The 19,455-nt window shown below is 47.3% G+C and overlaps 2 protein-coding genes across 3 annotated transcripts in view; one reads left to right on the forward strand and one right to left on the reverse strand.

Moving 5' to 3' along the window:
* LOC118091535 (uncharacterized) overlaps window positions 1-2,653 on the forward strand; it is a 45,743-nt gene extending 43,090 nt beyond the window's left edge. The window contains exons 19-20 of the mRNA XM_060279760.1: window positions 183-291; window positions 1,974-2,653. Coding sequence (XP_060135743.1) covers window positions 183-291; window positions 1,974-2,047 — 183 coding nt within the window. The 3' untranslated portion in view covers window positions 2,048-2,653. The remainder of the gene's footprint in view (window positions 1-182; window positions 292-1,973) is intronic.
* Window positions 2,654-2,662: 9 nt separating this feature from the next.
* On the reverse strand, window positions 2,663-18,936 carry KLHDC10 (kelch domain containing 10). 2 transcript variants are annotated; one of them, XM_035128301.2, is made up of 9 exons: window positions 18,711-18,936; window positions 15,455-15,676; window positions 13,938-14,092; window positions 12,849-12,997; window positions 12,385-12,469; window positions 10,920-10,986; window positions 9,538-9,585; window positions 7,894-8,033; window positions 2,663-6,849 (listed from the first exon to the last, which is right to left on the reverse strand). In XM_035128301.2, the coding sequence occupies exons 1-9, from the start codon at window positions 18,847-18,849 to the stop codon at window positions 6,640-6,642; spliced, it is 1,215 nt and encodes a 404-aa protein (XP_034984192.1). In that variant the 5' UTR covers window positions 18,850-18,936; the 3' UTR covers window positions 2,663-6,639. The 2 variants fall into 2 exon arrangements, with proteins under 2 accessions (XP_034984192.1, XP_034984191.1); XM_035128300.2 differs by having other exon boundaries at window positions 9,538-9,600.
* Between the last annotated feature and the right edge of the window lie 519 nt (window positions 18,937-19,455).

Below are 19,455 nucleotides of genomic sequence, written 5' to 3' on the forward strand. Positions count from 1 at the left end.
TATGCAGAATGTAGGCACCCTATATATATAGAAAGGAGCAAACCAGTGATATTTTAGGGAGCAGGCTAGCAGGCGGGACCCATGACTTGCATCATAGGAGTCTACGCAACACAAAACACTGTTGCTGTATGTAGGTTTTATTTTATCTGTTTTTTTATTTTATATTTTCTTCTTCTTTCTAGCCCACGGACTTCATCCTGGTCTTCAGTGACCTTCACGTCTATGCAAGCATGTTCAGCGTGGTCCTGATGAATTACATCTTTATGGACGGCAAGTGCGACTACTTCCAAGGTAAAGTTGGCTTTCGAGTTGCGAGTTCCAGTGCTGCCGGAAGACCACCACCTCTGAGCTAACTTGGGCTGTGTACTTGCTGTAACCTTTAAAGGACATTCAAGACATAATCTCCACCCCACCCCAATCTCAGGGTGCTGGAAATTGTAGTTATGCAGGAAATAAACTGCTGTTCCCAGAATTATGGGAGGAAGATGTGCTTTAAATGCCTGGCATGCACACATCCTGAGTCGACTAAGGAGGATTTAAGCCAGGGGTCAGCAAGGCTTACCAGGCATGGGCCGGATCACTCCCGCAGAGATTGTCCGGGGGCAGGCTGGCACAGCGTGATGCTGGAAATCGCGTCTGCGCATGCCCAGACGCTGAAAATAGCGCCTGCGCAGAAGCGATTTTTGGCATCTGGGCATGTGCAGGAGCCATTTCCACTGTCGCGGACATGCGCAGAAGTAATTTCTGGAGAAAAAATGGCACAGCCCAAATGATATGAATCAGAACCACCAGCGATTTCTGGACCGTCCGTGGGCCAGATCCAGAACCCTTTCGGGCCGGAACTGGCCTGCGGGCCTTAGGTTGCCGACCTCTGATTTAAGCAATCTAAGGGTGTCTTCACATCAGCAGCTTAAAACGCAGCAAAGTCATTTCAAGCCAGTTTTGCATTGAGTTTTTCGCCTCCCAAGTGCAGGCAGGGATGTATTTGCCAATGTGCAGGACCTTTTGGGTTTCCCCTGCCCATGAACCTGTCACCTGCGCAGGTGTGCTCATAAGCGTAGCGGCCGTCTCAAATGTTCACGCAGTACAAAGTGAATATGGCTTAAGATTTCTAGTTGGATTGAAGCTTGGGGGGGGGGCGTGGGGGCGTTGAATGCATCCAACAGCAGGATTTGTTCAGAAGCGGCACGATCAGTATAGATTGTGAGTCGTGCATTGTGTGTGCGGCATTTTAAAAAATCTAGCAGTGAGAGCACACTGGATGCAGAATAAGCGTTGTTAAATTTATTGCCTGCCCTTCAGCAGCAGATCCTAGAAGGTGCAATCCAGAATTAAAAACAGTTAAAACCACCTTGGGCTACATATTGGCTTATAGAAAATACAGTCGCACCTTGGTTTTCGAACAGCCTAGTTCTCGGACGTTTTGGCTCCCGAATGCCGCAAACCCGGAAGTGAGTGTTCCAGCTTGCGAACTATTTTGGGAAGCCGAACACCCAACGGGGCTTCCAGTTGGCTGCAGGAGCTCCCTGCAGCCCATCAGAAGCTGCGCTTTGGTTTCTGAATGTTTTTGAAGTAGAACGGACTTCCGGAACGGATTCCGTTCGACTTCCGAGTGACGACCGTAGAATAGTTGGATGTCAATGTGAATACTTTGAACAAGTTACGATATTTAGCTGGCAGAGAATCAGAAGTCGTTTTTATCTTTTTCTATTTCTCTCTCTCTCTTTGGATTAGATTTTTAAAATATTTACTTTATTCTGGTGTATTATAAAAAAGACATACCTTGCATTGGGTATGGGCTTTTGATAAGTATCAGTAAGAAGAAAAAAAGTAAAGAAAACCCAAGGTGAGCCAAGTTTGTCTCCCAGTGAACTGGGGCAGCCTTCAAATTGCCAAAAAAAAAAGATGTCTCGTGCAAACGATGGCTTGGACCTGCCAACCTTTCCATGCTGACCTGCTCTCTCCCCCCGCAGGCACCGTGCTGGTGATGGTTTATTTCATCCTCCTCGCAGTGTACTACTTCGCCCCTTCTCCCGCCGGGTGCTGATGCCTTGGGACTGCGCTGGGCCCCATCTCCCCCTCTCTTTGGAAGGTTCCCAACTCCCACCGAGGAATGTGCCTTTCGCTCAGGGACTGTAAAAACCGTGGCCACCATGGAAGGTCTCCCAGTGCCGTCTTGTCAAGGTGGGGAGGAAAGCCTCTCTCCGATTCCTGCCAGCCTAAAGCTTGTTCCCCAACACGTTGGTGTTTTTAAATTGAAGAGGCGGAGCTTGGGAACTGCAGAAGGATGTTGTTGGAAGTCGGATGGATGGATGGATGGGAGCAAGCAGGCCCAGTGAGCTTAAGCAGCTCCTTGCTCCTTTCCGCGCTCCAAAAAAAACTGTCCAGGATTCCCGACAACTCCAACGTCTGCCGTTTTCTCGAAGGCTCTCGCTGCATTTGTGACTTTCTGGGGTTGCGTTTGCTCACAACGGCTAGCTGCCTCGTGTCCCGGTTGGCGGCGGTAGAGGTGGTGAACGCAGGGTGCTTCCAAGCAAAGCTGCCACTGGCCTCGACTCCAAGCACAATAAAGGAAACCTCTTCTGAACGTGTCTCCCATTTGGCCCTTGAACTTCTTTTCAGTAGCCCTGAGTCGCCGTCTGTTGTCTCAAGAAATACCTTTGTCATGAAATACCTTTTTTTTGTGTGTAGTCATGAAATACCTTTTTTTCCCTCGGCTGGTCCACCCGACCTCTGAGAGGAAAAAAGTTGGGGGGGGGGGTTGGAGGGGGAAGTGTTTTGTGAATGACCACAGAAAGTCTAGTGCAGTTTCCCAAACTTAATACAGAAGCAACCGCTGGGCAGCCGCTTTGTTCATCAATCTCGTCCGCCGTGACTTGACATTGGCTGCAGGATTTCGGGCATTCGCAGCCCTAACTGCATATGGGAGGTTTTTTGTTTTTTTTTACCGTATTGGCCCGAATATAAGCCGCACTCCCCCCCCCCAAATTCCAACCATGAAAAGTCAGAAGTGCGGCTTAAGTTCACGACCTTACAAAAAATTGGCTTTTATGATATCACTGCTGAAACGGACATACGGTAAAATGGAACGGGTGTGCCTGCAGAATTTTAAGGGAGCGGCTTATATTCGGGAATTGTCTTTTTCTTCCCCCCCCCCTCCGAATTTTAAGGGTGCGGCTTATTTGCGGGTGCGGCTTATTTGCGGGTGCGGCTTATGTTCGGGCCAATACGGTATTTGTTTTACTTATATCCCTCTTTCCTCCCCAAGGAGCCCAATGTAGCAAACGGATATGCAATATAACAACAGAAAACAAAGCGAAAACATTTTGAAATGGATTAAAGCATTCTAGAAGCTGTTAAAAGAGCATTATCTCATCCAACAATCTCAGGGTTACCAGGAAATGTATTTTTCAGTGACCCAATTGCTTGGCTAAACAGGAATGTGTTCCTGTTAGTAATGATGGGAGACAGGCACGCCTCTCTGGACCCGAATAACGACTGGCTTACGTTACTTGTTAGCGGTTCCCGACGGGGGTCTGCAGACCCCCTGGGGGGTCTGCGTAACCCACCCAGGAGGCCTGGGGCACATATCACCAGCTGTCCCATACTTCACATTTTGGGGGGCTGTGCTCCCACAAAGGTCACATGACTTGTGTCGGAGTGCAGCCCAGAAGACATGCATCCCATTTTTGTGCAGGGACATGTTGGAGGGTACGGTGGCAGCGTTTGTAAGACAAAAACTGCCACAGAGGTATCAAATGTTTTCAAAAGTAGGGGATCTACGGCTTGGCTTTTGAAAAATAGGGGGTCTGCAGTATTCAAGAGCATATATTCATCAGAATTCCACCTGTGGGCCCTGCCAGGAAGGTAAGACAGCAAAATAAAATAAAAGCACATGTTCCCTGCCAGTGGGTTAGACTTCCTCTATCCCGGATTTCTCTCTCTCTCTCTGTGCACCTGAGGAAGCACAGATTGAAAGCCATGCTGCTTCTCACCTGAGCTTGCATCCTACATGTCTAAACGACATGGGAACACAGCCAGTTGATAAGAGGCAGTAGAGTCATGGGATAACTCCCTGCCCCTTCAGGCAGGAAGGGGTTCCACACTTGAATACTCCAGCATGAAGAACGCAAACCTTCATGTAAGAAGCAGCATGGCAAAGGTATGTGCTATTTGCCTAGAGTTGCCTTGATCACATGATTCAAACATGATCACATGATTCAAACATGTCAGGCAGGGTTTGGAAAACCAGCGGCTATCCAGACATTGTTGGAATCTACCGTGTTTCTCCAAAAAAATAAGCCATACCCCGAAAATATGCCATACTCCAAAAATAAGCCATACCCCCAAAATAAGCCATAGTGATAGACAGTTTAACCTTGTAGGTTAAACTGTACCATACTTAATAAAAAAACAAGACATCCCCTGAAAATAAGCCACTGTGTGTTTTTTTGAGGAAAAATAAATATAATACGGTGTCTTATTTTTGGAGAAACACGGTATCTCTCATAAATCCTAGGCAGCATGATCAAGAATTATGGGAACCATTATCCAGCTATTACGCTGTTGTTTTCATTATTTACTTGCTTTTGCCCTGTATTTTATTCTCTGAACCACTCTGAGATCTTATGATGGGAGGACAGGATATAAATTTAATAAATAGATAACAGAGCCCCGCACCTCTCAGTAACGCATGATACAGGCATGATTCTGATGCTTCCATGAACCAGGCCTCGGATGTGCTTCAAGACGAGGCAACACAAGCCACAGGAGGGGTGAATGACTTCAGATATGCAAGAGACACACAGAAGACCGGAAGGCAGAGGGACATGTGCATAGGGACTGAGCTCACCTGCTTAACAAACCATGGCTTGGTGCCATGCGCTCAAGGAAAGGGGAGCTTCCACACCAGCTCATAGACCCCTTGCATTCCACAATCCAGGCCTTGATAATCCTGGTCAAGCAGGAAGCCAGTCTGCCTCAGTGTCCCAACAGCCAAGAATGGCTTGCATTTGCTAACCTAGAACTGAAAACCATGGTTTGGCGGGAACAGCAAACCATGGTCCCGGCTACTCAAATGTTGAGACAAAATTAAAGCTTGCTGCTAAATCAGAATTGGAAATCCTGGATTATGATGAGGGGGAGCAGGGAATGAGAGCCATGGTTCTGCACCATCCAACCATGGTTTGATGTTACATGGGAATACCGTACAGCATTGAGCTCCTATCCACTTCCAAAGAAAGCTGTGATACTCCCACCAGAATTTTTAAAAAGACAACTTGACAAGGACTACCAACAATATTTCATGTACAGTTTTTTTTTAAAAAAAACAGAAATTAAAATTAAAAAGCCAGTTTCTCAGGCTAGGTATGATGCTTGGTTTGACGGCTGTTTTGGTATACATTCTACAGGACATTTCCGCAGCCATTTGGAACACGAACAGTTAAGACACAGACATGGTTTCCTTTTCCAGCATTATTTTTCAAAAGGCAAATACTGTCCACAGCAAAATGTCAAGCATTTTGCCTATGCTAAAGAAGAAGAAAAGAAAGACGGCAGTGACAACATGGCATTTCCTGCAAATGAAGGGCCAGTTAATAAGATTGTTTTGTTTTGGAGGAAAAAGACAGGCCATAGAATGGGGTTTTAAAACAAACCAATTCGCAGGGGGTGGAAGCAGGAACTGGGGAGGCCAGCAGAGGCCAGCCCCCTATCTACGTAAGAAAAACTAGCAGATAATAACAGCTATTGCACGGAGCATGAATTTCCAAATCCACCTTACGCTCTCTCTCATGCACACAAACACACACACACACACACACACACACACACTTGCAACAGGAGAGAGAAAAAATAGCATCAACTTATTCAGAGTTCTCTTTCTCCATTATCTCCTTCATTGTCAGGCATAACAGAAATGGTACTTGGGCGATGCTCTTATCTCTTTCCTGCCACCATTCACGATAAACTCTTGTGCTGAAGCCAGCCAGCCACATGGAAGAAAACCAGTCTTGGACTGGGCAGTTCAATATGAAAAGGCAATAAATGACACACATTTCAAAAAGTCACAACACCAACGCGCCAGTTTTTCCAAACTTTAGCATCTGTAAGAAGACAGCCCAGAGAAAGCCAGCTCGCATTTAGGCCTTTTCTTTTTTTACAGAGGCAAGGGATGTGGCAAGAGCTACTGCGATGGGTTCCCGAGTGAGCAGCCAGCCTTTTTCCCTTTCGAAACTGCTGCAGGTTACGGCCATCTTACAGAACAGTAACTAGGAGAGACTCAGTCACGCTGTCCGCCTTGCCTTCCTGCGACTACAAAGCATGCAGCAAATGCAGTACAAATCAGCTGAGCGACAGCATCTTTTGTTCATGATGTATTTATAGGTATCCATAAATTAAAAACAAAAAAAGCTTGACTTCCATAAACTTTAAAATAAAAATTCACAAGGGGGGGGGAAGGCATCTGATGTATATTTGCCGAGTAAGGCTTCGGAGTCGGGCGTCCCATCTCCTAGCAGCATTCCTCTGCAGTGCTCATAAATAGAGAAAATGAGAGGGAGAAAGAGGGGGGGGGGAGAGAAAAGAGAGGGGCGAGAGGAGCCGCTTTTTTAAAAGTAGTGTTTGAAGAGCAGGTGCTTCTCATTTCAAGCGCTCGATGAGTCCCTGTGTGAGTCCAAGGTGCAAAAGCTGTGATCTGGTGAGGTTTGCTAAGTGGGGGAAAAACCCCAGAAGCTTCTCCCAAGACAGTTCCAAGAGGCTGGGCACTACCAGCCACATCTTAAAGAGAGAGCCAGTCCGTTTGTTCCTTTGGATGTCCACCACGCCTCCATGGACGTACATGCAGCCGGCCTGTGTGGAAACGGGGGGAGGGGGGGAGGAAGATCACTGCTGGGTTTTCTTTTAAGCAGAAAGGCAAGCAACCTGCATCGCCTGCGAAGGAGAGATGCCGTCCGGCCCCGAACATCTGTGGTCAGCTTGACAGTGAGGCGGCATTCCGTTTGCAATCCCAGGAAGCAGAGGACAGTGGGTGCTACAAGCTTGCCAGCCAGGCTGCCCAGTGCTTAATGACCTCAAGATCCTCACGGGCAACTTGTTTTTTGCCCGGACACTGCCCGGGCCTGGACACTGCCCGGACACTGAGGTCCAGTGCTGGCAGTTCCCTCGCTACGAGAAGCTAAGTTACAGGGAACCAGGCAGAGGGCCTTCTCGGTAGTGGCGCCCACCCTGTGGAATGCCCTCCCACCAGAGGTCAAAGAGAATAACAATTACCAGACCTTTAGAAGGCATCTTAAGGCAGCCCTGTTTAGGGAAGCTTTTAATGTTTGATGGATTTCTGTATTTTAATGTTTTGTTGGAAGCCGCCCAGAGTGGCTGGGGGAACCCGGCCAGATGGGCGGGGTATAAATAATAAATTATTATTATTATTATTATATATTATTTTTTGTCCTGGGCAACAGCTGATGGGCCTGACGTGCTTGCAGAGAGCCAAACTGCAGAGAAAGGCCCTTTGGCCCCACCCTCCGCCCCTCTTCCTCAGCATGAGTAGCACTGAGGGCACGAGGTAGAGCAGGGGTGCAGAACCTCCGACCCGCAGGGCATCCAATTCCCCATCAAGCGAACGCCCACCTTCCCACCCATCGGTTGGCATCGCTGGTTTAATCCTGCACTGCCTGAGCCTTTCTGTTCCCAGCAGTAGGAGTTCATCTCCAGCATCAGAAGGCGGCTGTTCTACGGCCATTACCCCCACCCCCCACTATGGCCTGGGTTGACAGAACTCCAGTATGTTTGAAATCTCTCCCTCAGCTGGTTAATCCACACCCTCCCCCACCTTCTTGCTGGCCATTTCTGTGTCACGTAGGACCTCGCAGAGAAGCTGCACTGGCAGCCGCTTACCGGAGTCACAGCAGCGCAGTGGAAATAAACTGGCTCTGGCATCACGGCCGGGAGTTTCACCCACTGGAAGGTCTGCAAGCTCAGTTTCCAGATGTCTCCCAGGATCACTTCTCCGTTGTATCCTCCGCAGACAAAGACATCTGAATTGACAAACGGCACAGGGGCTTAGGCATTTGTTCACCCACCATGAAGGGGAACACAAGGAGGGTTCGCTCAGTTCTTCAACTGGTGCGGAGAGAAACTGCAGTTTCCCCAACAGTTTCTCTCGCCAGACTCTTCCTCCGAGATTAATATGCTCCCCAATCTTCACCTTTTCAAGGAAATACCGTACTTTTCTGTCTATAAGACGCCCCCATGTATAGGACTACCCCTATTTTTGGGGACTCAAATGAAAGAAAACGGGGGGAGATAGCGCAGAGTTGTTGAGCATTTTTTTGCAGAGGGTTGCCAAAAACCGCTCACCCGCACGCGTCACAAAGTCCGCCTCCCGTCTGTCCCATTGCTTGCAGACGCTGCCAATCGCCCACCCAACTGCCGGAGTGTCAGCCAATCAACACCATCCATTGATGCAGCAACCAATAACACGCACAATAGCTGCTGACAGTCACAGCAGCAACCAATCAAATGTCCACCCTATGCCCTACCCATGTATAAGACGACCCCCACTTTAGCATGATTTTAAAAGAAAAAAACAACATAAGTCTTATACACGGAAAAGTACAGTAACTTTTAATCTTGCCTGGGAACCTAGGAACAGTACCCACCCCCACCCCCCAACATATATTTAGGTGCCAGGCAAAACAGCAACATATATTTAGGTGCCCGGCAAAACAGTTTCTCTTCAACAAGGTGTCTGGCTGAGAAATATCCTGTGGCTTTTTAAATGTGTTTGTGGGAGGAGTTTGTTTCCATTTGTGATTTATTGTGTATCTTGCATTCTTATTTTGTACTTTTCTGTTGTGAAACGCCCTGGAATCTTCAGATGAAGGGCAGTATACAAATTTTAATAATAACCCAGTGTACACAGTGAGGAACGCCCGGGTTCAACTCTCCACTCAATCATTATAGCCTACCTTAGAGGGCTGTTGAGAGGATGAATTTGGGGAGGGGGGGTTGTAGTATGTATGCTTTCCTGAGCTCTTTGGGCTCAAGTAGTAGTTAAATAACTAAGTAATAAGCAAAAGCATTTTGAATTTTCCCACACCCATCCACTTCCTTCCTGCCTGCCCATTCACCACTCCAGTAGCACCCAATTTATGGAACACTCTTGAAACTGCCAGACAAAGAAGTTTTTGTTTTTTCATGCATTTGGGAACCACCAACAATATATTGTAATGTTAAATCCATTTTTAACCAAGTTTATGTGATTTTATTATTTTTCACTTTGGTTGTAAATGGCACTGGGATACTCTTTTTTCTTTTTTCTGTTTACGTGGGAAGTGACATGGACATTTGACAAACCAGAGTCCCAACTTCTGCTGTTAGAATGTTTCTGAACATGCTGAGGCACCGCAGCACCTCAAAGATGGACTGTTGTGTGCATACAGAAGTGGGCTCAAACACTTCATCCCAGTTGGGATTTCATATGCCACAAAACAGGAGCCTCTGCGACTGAACATGCCGAAGCAAGCCAGTGATTCTTACCATTTTTTATCTGTACACAACTGTGACATCTCCTGGCCGCCGGGAAATCTGTGAAACGAAAACCTGAGGGTGAGAGAGTGAAACTGAAGAGAAGACTTGTTCAGTAAAGGTGGGTTTCTCATTATGCAGCCAGCCTGAAAAGGGGCTTAACATGAATTACAAAGAATTATTATTGTGCCTGGCTGCAAAGCACTCGTAAGATCGTTCAATACCAACTGACCTTTAGCCACCCTTTAGTTTAATCCATGTGAAGTCGAAACAGGGAGGATACTGCCTACTCCTAAAGCATATTTTAGCTTGTGTGTGGATAAAGATGAAAAGCCCAAGGACAAAAAAATAGTCCAGTAGCACCTTGGAGACCAACTAAGTTTGTTCTAGGTATAAGCTTTCGTGTGCATGCACACTTCTTCAGATAAACACTTCAATGTGTTATCTTCAGTGTGCATCTGAAGAAGTGTGCATGCACACAAAAGCTTATACCTAGAACAAACTTAGTTGGTCTCTAAGGTGCTACTGGACTATTTTTATTTTTACTGCGTCAGACCAACATGGCTACCTATCTGAAGCCTAAGAACAGTTTGTGTTCGTTTTACAAGTGCACTGGAACGCCCATTGAAGAGCGGGTTGTGAGAGCAAACCAATAAAAATGACCAGGGGAAACTAATCTGAACTGAAGTATGTTGAAAAACCACCTGGCGCAGGGAGGCATCAGATCAAGGAAGGTTACAAGATCCTAACCATGGGGGTTGATTAGAGCCCAAGTCAAGTGGAATCACTAAATCTGAGCTCTACATGAATATGTGCATATAATTTGTGTGCATTTAAGTGCTTGGCTAAATATATAATTAGGGGGCAGGCATCTGGGAGGAAAGTCACTGGCAATACCACCCACCACAGAACCCACAGTGTTTTGACTGTATGCGATTTTGGTTTTAGGCATGATCTCTGGAACATAACCCCTCTTGAAAGTTTACTGTACGTTTTAAAAAGTGTTTCTGAGATGTCAGATTTCCACAAGGCACCAGAATCCAAAGAGGAATATCTAATTATTAAAAATAATAATCTGGAACCAGCTACTATACATGAGACCTGGAATTATGCAACTTTTTTGGTGTGTATTTCAGATCCATCTATGGGTTTGTTGTTTAGTCGTGTACGACTTTTCGTGACCCCATGGACCAGAGCACACCAGGCACTCCTGTCTTTCACTGCCTCCCGCAGTTTGGTCAAGCTTGGATTTTTAACAAAGAGGAAAGTACAAAGATTTTGAGAAGACGTTCTTTTGAATCTCTCCCTGGGTCCTATCCCCCCCCCCCCCAACACCACACCTACATTTTATTTTTTCAACCCCTGCCAATATATGCTATTTTTCAAAAGCCTACCTTTTTTCTTATGAGGCTTTGTTGCAATTTCTTCCCAAGTGTTTGTTTCAAGGTTGTAGGCATGGATCTTAAGCAACAGAAATAATAAAATTAGATATATATATATATTTAATGACAGAAATGGAACAAGGCAATGGCTGAACTCAAGGCCTCTGCCAGCAAGTTCACCCGACAAGCCCACTCCATCACCCCACAAGAGACATTCAGGTTAAATAGCTAAGTGTTGGAAATTAGGTGAGAGGCTGGCGCTTGACTCATGGGAAATGGGGGTTTGGATTATTGGGTTTGCAGAAAAATCCCCATGTCATCTGCCTGCTGCTGAAGCCATTATAATTCTGTGCACCTTGGCAACCTGTCAAACGGCTCTTACTGTCAGAAAGTTCTTCCTGATGTTTTAAGTCAAAATCTGCTTTCTTGTAACTTGGAAGTAATTGGCCTTCCACTATATTTGGTTCAGGAGCACTGTCTTATTGATAGTTCCTGCATCTCTCAGTCTGCTTGCCACCTCCAGTGAAGTGTTTCAGCCCATTTAAGCCGGGCTCCAGCTGCTTCTCCCACCAGATTGCTAGGGCAGAGCTCCTTCAGGCTGGCAAGGCTCCCTTTCATGGAGGAGGTGTCTCTCCAAGGCTCTGCTCTGCTCTCCACAGTTGGAGGCAGCAATGCTTCTGAATGCTGGTTCCTGGAAAATGCAGGCGAAGCGAATGCTCTTGTGCTCGGACCCTGCTTTGTGGGTTTCCCATTGGGGCTTTTGGTTGGCTGTAGGATGCTGGACTAGATGGGCCACTGGCCTGATCTAGCAGGCTTTTCTTATGCCAATGAAATCAACAGGAACTATGCAAAATAGTGGCTATGTATGTCAAAGGGTACAGGATAAATTCATCCCAGGTTGTGCCTTATTAGAGATCCAGGTGACACATATTAGGATCCCTAGTGTGCAAATCTTTGCAACTTTGTCTTCGTGGCACCCTGGTGGACGTTTCCCCCTTGAAGAGCAATGTTCTGAAATGGGAAAAAGGGTGACCTGCCACACAATCAATCAGAGCAGTGACTGGAACCCAGTTCTCCCAAACCAAACCCAATTCCATTCACTAGATCACTCACCAATCTGCATACAGTGGTACCTCTACTTACGAATAACTCTACTTACGATTAACTCTACTTACGAATGGAGCTCCATCCGCCATCTTGGATGCGGTTTAGATAGGATTTTTTTCTACTTACGAATGTTTAAATAGGGTTGCTTTGACTTACGAATTTTTTCTCCCAATCCATTCCTATGGGGTTCGACTTACAATTTTTTCGACTTAAGAATGTGCGTTCGGAACGCATTAAAATCATAAGTAGAGGTACCACGGTATGTGCCAAATACCCAAGACCCCAACATTCTGCTATTAAAATTCACCAGCTCTGGTCATGGGCTTACTTTCTGATCTCACTAGCGAGAAATCAAACTACAGTTGTCTACCTTGTCTAAGGAATAGGCTGTCCAAGAAGTTCCTCCTCCTAAGATGTAAATCCTCTGCCCGTCATGTGCAATTTCATGTCTGTATCTGGAAAGACAAAGTCAACATTATTTGTAGATTCATCTGCCTGCTCATTCATGTATATATATTATTTTTAAATGCAAGTTTCTAGCCCCTATGGTGCATTCAGTTTTCTCAGTCTGTCAGCCCAGAATGCCATGCTAGAATTTTCACAGCAAATGTTTCCAAATTTAGGCATCCCAACTAAACCACACAAGCCCTACCAATATTTGGAGGGCAAGAGGAGGTGCAGAAGAAACCACCAATTTTTTTTGAATTGGAATTGACACTTTTATAAGAACCTGTATTTCGAGAGACTTTCATTTTGAATGAGGAAGACTTGAGGCTGGTCACCTTGCAGCCAGTTTTACGCAGTAGGCGCCACTGAGCAAGAGGCCAAACTCACCTTTCCTCCGGCATGTCACAGTGCATGTTGTTTGGCTTCAGCTGGGTCCACTCCCTGGTGTTCAGGTCCAGCTTGTGCAGGTCTGTGCTGTAAATGTATCCTGTCGTGCCTCCGAATACGTACAAGGAGCCATTAATGATCGCCATCGCCTGGTAAGGGAGAAGAGGAAAGAGCTGCAGGGGAACTGAAGGGGCACCATAGTAAGGCAGCCGAAAGGCAGGTATCCTCTGAAGAGCATCCATCTCCCCCTTCCCTGGATCTCCTTTGTCACACCACTTTCAAGGGAGCAGAGCCAGGAGTGACAGTATGCCACGGACAGCACTTGGTATTGCCAGGGCAATTTAAATCTGCCTGTAAGTATGATCTCATTTTCGTGAACTGATTTGAGCTTATGGTTGAAATGTGGTACTGAAACATTGCAATATGTACAGACAGAGGGTGGGGTAAGGGAACGGCCTCTAGCCTTGGCTGTATGGAAGATGGTTGTGGTACCTATAATCGAAAAACACTCTGTACATGCTCCAGCATATTCTATTTTTCTCTTTTATAGAACTAAGCCATGAATACCTCACGCTCAAATTAAATTCTCCTCTCTGACTTCGTACTATGCAATTCCCTATAGGTGCTCCAGTATACTTCCTGCTCAAGGACCTTGAAAACTGCTCCCAATTTTTAGACCTGGGGAGCTATGTGAGACCTGAATTAAGAGCACAAGCCTCTTAGCAATATGGAACCACTCTCTGTCCTTCAAGGGTCTAATAAATATAATAAATAAATAAATAAATAAATAAATAAATAAATAAATAATAACCGACCATCTGAATAGGGTTGCCCCAGCCATTCTGAGCGACTCCCAACAAAATATTAAAACAGGCATCCCCAAACTTCGGCCCTCCAGATGTTTTGGACTACAATTCCCAGCTTCCCGGACCACTGGTCCTGCTAGCTAGGGATCATGGGAGTTGTAGGCCAAAACATCTGGAGGGCCGCAGTTTGGGGGTGCCTGTATTAAAAACACAATAAAACATCAACCATTAAAAACTTCCCTGCACAGTAGAATAGGGGCTGCAGCGGATGACCCCTCCATACCTGTCCATAGATTCGGTTGGGCTTCTTCCCTCGACAGTTGAAGAGGGCCCAGCGCTTGTACTTGACGTTGCAGACATGGACATCATTGCCATTGCTCTCGCCAAAAGGGATCCCAGTGCCGCCAAAGACCAAGAGGTTATTCCCATGCAACACAACTGGCAGAAAACAAGAATGCAGAACAGAACCTTTGACATGCAGATTTGGTATCCCTCAACTGCACCTTGGAACAATCGTTTTCTCTGCTGAGCTGCTCACCAGTAACCAAAAGTCTAGCGAAGGGAATGGAGAGAGCCTTCTTGCCAGTGACACAGAACTAGCAAGTTAGCGCTGGGTAAATGGGGCCTGTGCAGGTGGAGTGTGAGCAGGATACGGGCTCATGTCCAAGTGGTATGAATGGGCATGAAAATGAACTGAGAAAGCATACTAAAGGAACCCGAAAAACTTATACTGCTTCCCAGTCAAGCACCCACACAGCAGCAAAGGGCAGTAAAAGTCACTGAGACTTCCCTGCAGACCTGAATTTCACAACAGAAAGCGGACTGCACTAATGGAAAAAAAACCTGCCTGCAGAGCTGTGGATGAATCATGCAAAGTGCATCCACCATAAAGACTTTCCGGGGGTGGGGTGGGGGGAGAAGGGTAGAGAAAGGACAGAGCTCCAGCATTCAGCATCCCCAGCTGTAGCAGTTCCTAAAGAAAAGGGATGGGAGAAAGCCCCACAAAAACAATCCCATGGGGTGATGGTGGTGGTAGTGCCACACCTCTTAAGCCTCTTGGTAGCTACAACTGTGTAGCATGAATTTATCCACAGTGCAGATCTGGCCAGCAACAATATGAAGTCAAGTCCTTCTTGGCATCTAAGTTTGGACTTTTATAAGACCCTATTTTAAGTACCCAGGTGTACTTAAAGGTGTACTTAAGTACCTATTTTAGGGACCCAGGTGGCGCTGTGGGTTAAACCACTGAGCCTAGGGCTTGCTGATCAGAAGGTTGGCGGTTCGAATCCCTGTGACGGGGTGAGCTCCCATTGCTTGGTCCCAGCTCCTGCCAACCTAGCAGTTCGAAAGCACATCAAAGTGCAAGTAGATAAATAGGAACCACTACAGCGGGAAGGTAAACGGCGTTTCCATGTGCTGCTCTGGTTTGCCAGAAGCGGCTTTGTCATGCTGGCCACATGACCTGGAAGCTATACGCCGGCTCCCTCGGCCAATAATGCGAGATGAGCGCGCAACCCCAGAGTCAGTCACGACTGGACCTAATGGTCAGGGGCCCCTTTACCTTTACCTTTTATTTTAAGTACAGGAGTTACAAAATAGCTCAGGTGCCTCACTCTAATCTTACTCAATTACTGGCCTTATACAGATGGGACAGATTATTATTATTATTGTTATTAATTATTAAATTTGTATACCACCCTTCATCCGTAGATCTCAAGACGGTTCACAACATGAATGCTATTAGGGCGAAGTGTTACATTTATGCTTTACTACCGAAATAATTCATTCTCCTCCACTCACGTGACATAGATGCTAACTCTCGAGGCATGTAGCCCTCTGTGCCCATTTGATGCCAGGTGCCAGTAGCAAAGTTGTATCGCCAAAGCTCCCTGAACAGTGGGTAGTCTTCATTCTCTGGCCCTCCGGACTCATCATAGTCAGGATTGTATCCGCCGAACACATACAAGTTGGCATTGTCTGCCACACAACGGTGGCCGCTTCTGGCTGGCGGGACTCTGTGGCCTAAATCAGAGAGACAAAAGGTTTTCATAAACTAAGACAGGACAGAATATGTTTTGCAAGGCTGGGTGAAACAACATAGAAAGATGACAGAGGAGGGAGAGAGGTGGGCATCACAATGGATAAAGTCTCAACACCAAGAAGGGAAGTTGCTCCAGTTCCATCTTGGACAAATTCCCAAGAACCCGTTTTCACTGGCAGGCATGGGAGCAGGTAAGTCATGAAAGGTGTCTGCAAACAGTTTGTGTAAAAAGCTACACAAGGAGATGTGTTGTGGATGGTTACAGTTGATCTTCCCAACATTTCTGGCTTTCCATCATATTGGCTTGTGGGCTTCTCGTATGTATCTGGTTGGCCACTGTGAGAACAGGATGCTGGACAGGACGGATTATTAGCTTGATCCAGGAGGCTATTATGAACTCTCAACATTATCTTCAGTCCCTCCTAGAAGTTGGTTTACCAAAAGTTGGTGGTAGAGGTCGTCTGTTCAACATTTTTTTTTCCATCTGGGGTTCTATTTCGGCCCTTATGCTGTTTACCATCTACATGAAAATACTGGGAGAGGTCATCTGCACATATAAGGTACAGTGTCATCGGTACAGAAATAACACCACCTCTCCTCGATTTTCATCCCAATTCCAGAAATGCTGCAGAGGCGCTGAATTAATGCCTGAGCTTGATAAGCGACTGCATCATACGAGTTAACAAACTAAAGGTTAACCTTGATGGAACTGGAGCCCTTTTTCAGACTGCCTCCTCGCCCAGTCCGATGAACCCTGTGGCAGGGGGACAAGATCACACTAGCTGGCCTGCTTCACGCTCTCCATGCACTTCCTAGACATGCATCCAGCAGTAGCATGAAATGGGATTGAAGTACCTGGTTTGGATGTGGTTCAGCTACATGCACATAAACCAGTATGCATTTAGGCGCCCTTTCACATTAACAACAACAAAAATGAGTGGCCTCGCTAACAAAGAACAAAGACCTAGATGTGCTGCTGGTCAAGAGGAACATTGACCCAGGGATGGAGGCACAACCTGGTTTCAATGAGGTCTGTGGTGCGAGTGTGCTCCTAGATAGCCAGTGCAGGTGATAACTGACCAAGAAGTAGCGCTTTTGCACATCTTAAACTAACACGCCAAGTGAAACCAAACCTAAAGAGAGAAGATCCAGCTGTGGTTATGTACACCCTTGTTACACCTGGACTTGCATTACAGTAAAGAGGCGGTGATATTTGGAATAGCAGGACTCTAAGCGTGTTCAGTTGATGCAGGAAGCAGGAGTCAGAGTTCTGACCAGCACCAAGTTCCTGAAACATGTTGCTCTGCTGCCATACCACCTGCACCGAATTTCTGATTTCTTTCCAGACCCAACCCAAAGTGCTGAGTACCATTTTCAAAGCACTGTGTGGCTTAGAACTCTGATACTTGAAAGACTGTCTCCTCCAAGGTGAGTTCACCCGTCCACTCAGGTGATACTGACAGGCTGCTCTGGGCATTCCACCATCAGAAGACTGGTTGGTGGTGGCACATGAGGGAAACACATTCTCTGTGGCACACACATTATGGGACTTCCTATCCTGGCTGTGTTTGAACAGCAGCTGAAAAACTGGTGATATCAGCAAGCTGGTCAATGTCCAACCCATTTTATTTATCTTTCTTTGCATTCCCCCCCCCCATATATACTGCACCTGATTCTTTTAAAAGTTTCAGTTATGCTTTTGACAGTTAATGTAAGCAGGAAACAGGAAGTTTATAAACATTTTAGTAACTGAAAGTGCAACTCTATGCATTCTTGGGGGTAAATACCAGTGCACACCATAGGATTTATATCCAATAACCACGCACGGGATCTAGCAGCATGTTTTCAATGTAATGAACTTAGTGCTGTTTTAAGCGTCAGAATTAGTCAGGAAAGGCGGGAAAGGTGCCAGAAGCTTGTGTGGCATATTGGCTAAATCTCACCTCTGTCAGGAACTAATTAGAGGGCCTTAAGCAAGCTGCCTGACCTCGCATTTCACCCCATACCAGCAAACCTGATTTGCCAAGCTACCTTGCAGGGCTGCTGTTCAGGATTGGCCAATGCGCTGTACACAAACTGCAACATACAGTGGTACCTTGGTTCTCAAACCAAAGCGTTCCAAAACCAAGGCGTGCTTTCCCATAGAAAGTAATGCAAAACGGATTAATCCACTCCAGACTTTTAAAAACAACCACTGAAACAGCAATTTAACATGGATTTTACTATCTAACGAGACCACTGATCCATAAAATGAAAGCAATAAATGGTGTACTGCAGTCACACAATCAGGAGCTGAACTGGGTTCCACACAGTCACAAAAACAAAAAGAGCCGCAAAAACGAAAACGCAAAATAAATAGCAGAAACAGACAGACCTCAGCATAACACTCAAAACCAGGCACAGGCAACCTTGGCTCTCCAGGTGTTTTGGAACTACAACTCCCATGATCCCTAGCTAACAGGGCCAATGGTCAGGGATCATGGGAGCTGTAGTCCCAAAACATCTGGCGAGCCAAGGTTGCCTATGCCTGCTCAAAACGGAAGCGCGACACTCAAAACGGAGGGTGTTCGGCTTCCGAAAAAAGTTCGTGAACCGGAACACTTACTTCCGAGTTTGCAGTGTTTGGGTTCCAAGTTGTTTGAGTACCAAGGTGCCACTATATACCCACACGAAGCTCACCCCAAGGCAGCGACAGCAGCACCAGGCGACCTTGCAGGGCTGCTGTTCGGGATTTTCACACGGCGCTCCCTGCACAGTGCACGCGCGGGGCGAATGTCACCTGAGGCTCCCTAAACGCCCCTCTGAAAGGCCCTCGAGCGAATCAGACCAACGTGGCCCCAGCCCAGCGAGCTGCTTCCAACTGCGGCCAGCCGGAAGCCCCCAATCAAGCACAAACAGCACACGACATTCAGATTCACCATATATATATATTTATATACATATTGGGGGGGGGGGCAACGGGGCTCTCGCTGTGGCGGCGGCGCAGGCGCTCCCTCCTCCCCTCCCCGCACTCACCGCCTCGGCCCGGGCCCGGCGGGAGCCTGACGAAACGGTTGAGGAGCCCCCCGCGCGGGGCTTGAGCCGCGGGCCCGTTCCCGCCTCCGGCGCCCCGCTGCCGGTTGCCGTCCCAGCCCTCTCCGTTCCCCGCCGACATGTTGGCCCTCCTTCCTCTTCTCGGCCCCCTCACAGTCGAGCCCACCGCAGCCGCCCAAACGGAGCGCGACGTGAGGGGCTGGAGGAGGGGCTTGTGCGTGCCTGCGCGAGGAGGAAGGGGGGGAAACAAGAGTTTCCCGCTACCATAGCCAATAGGCGCCGGCCTTGCAAAGCGCCGGCCAATCGGAGGCGCGGTTGTTGGGTCTGCTTGGAGGAGGAGAGGCGAAAGGGGTGGGGGACGTCATCATGGAAAGGAGGGGGAGGCGGAGGCAGTCAGGCCAGAGCAATCGCTCGCAAGGTTAAGGCCCTTCAGCACAGAACGGGGAAGAGAGGGGGGGAAGGCAGGAGCAATCGAAATAGGAAATAGCGGGTGGACAGGCGGAAAAGACGGTTCTTCTTCGCCAGGAACCTTGGGAGTTGTAGTTCCGCGAGGGGGGGTCGCCGGGCGCTCGCGCGAAAACTACAGTTCCCATGAGTTTTGTCCTCACAACAACCCTGTGAGGTTACAGGCTAGGCTGGCTGGACAGAGAGTGTCTGCGCTCAAGCTCAGCCAATGAAACTCATGGCCAAGTGACGACTTGAACCTGGGAGTCCCCTGCTTAGTTTC

This window comes from Zootoca vivipara, chromosome 10 (assembly GCF_963506605.1).
Source record: "Zootoca vivipara chromosome 10, rZooViv1.1, whole genome shotgun sequence".
Lineage (NCBI taxonomy): Eukaryota > Metazoa > Chordata > Lepidosauria > Squamata > Lacertidae > Zootoca > Zootoca vivipara.

Excerpts from the sequence above, each read along its gene's own strand:
- KLHDC10 (XM_035128300.2), bottom strand. The coding sequence starts at position 18,849 with ATGTCGGCGGGGAACGGAGAGGGCTGGGACGGCAACCGGCAGCGGGGC. Across the intron at positions 12,998-13,937 it reads CCAACCGAATCTATGGACAG|GCGATGGCGATCATTAATGG; the intron begins GTATGGAGGGGT and ends CTCCCTTACCAG. Across the intron at positions 9,601-10,919 it reads AAAGCCTCATAAGAAAAAAG|GTTTTCGTTTCACAGATTTC; the intron begins GTAGGCTTTTGA and ends TCTCACCCTCAG.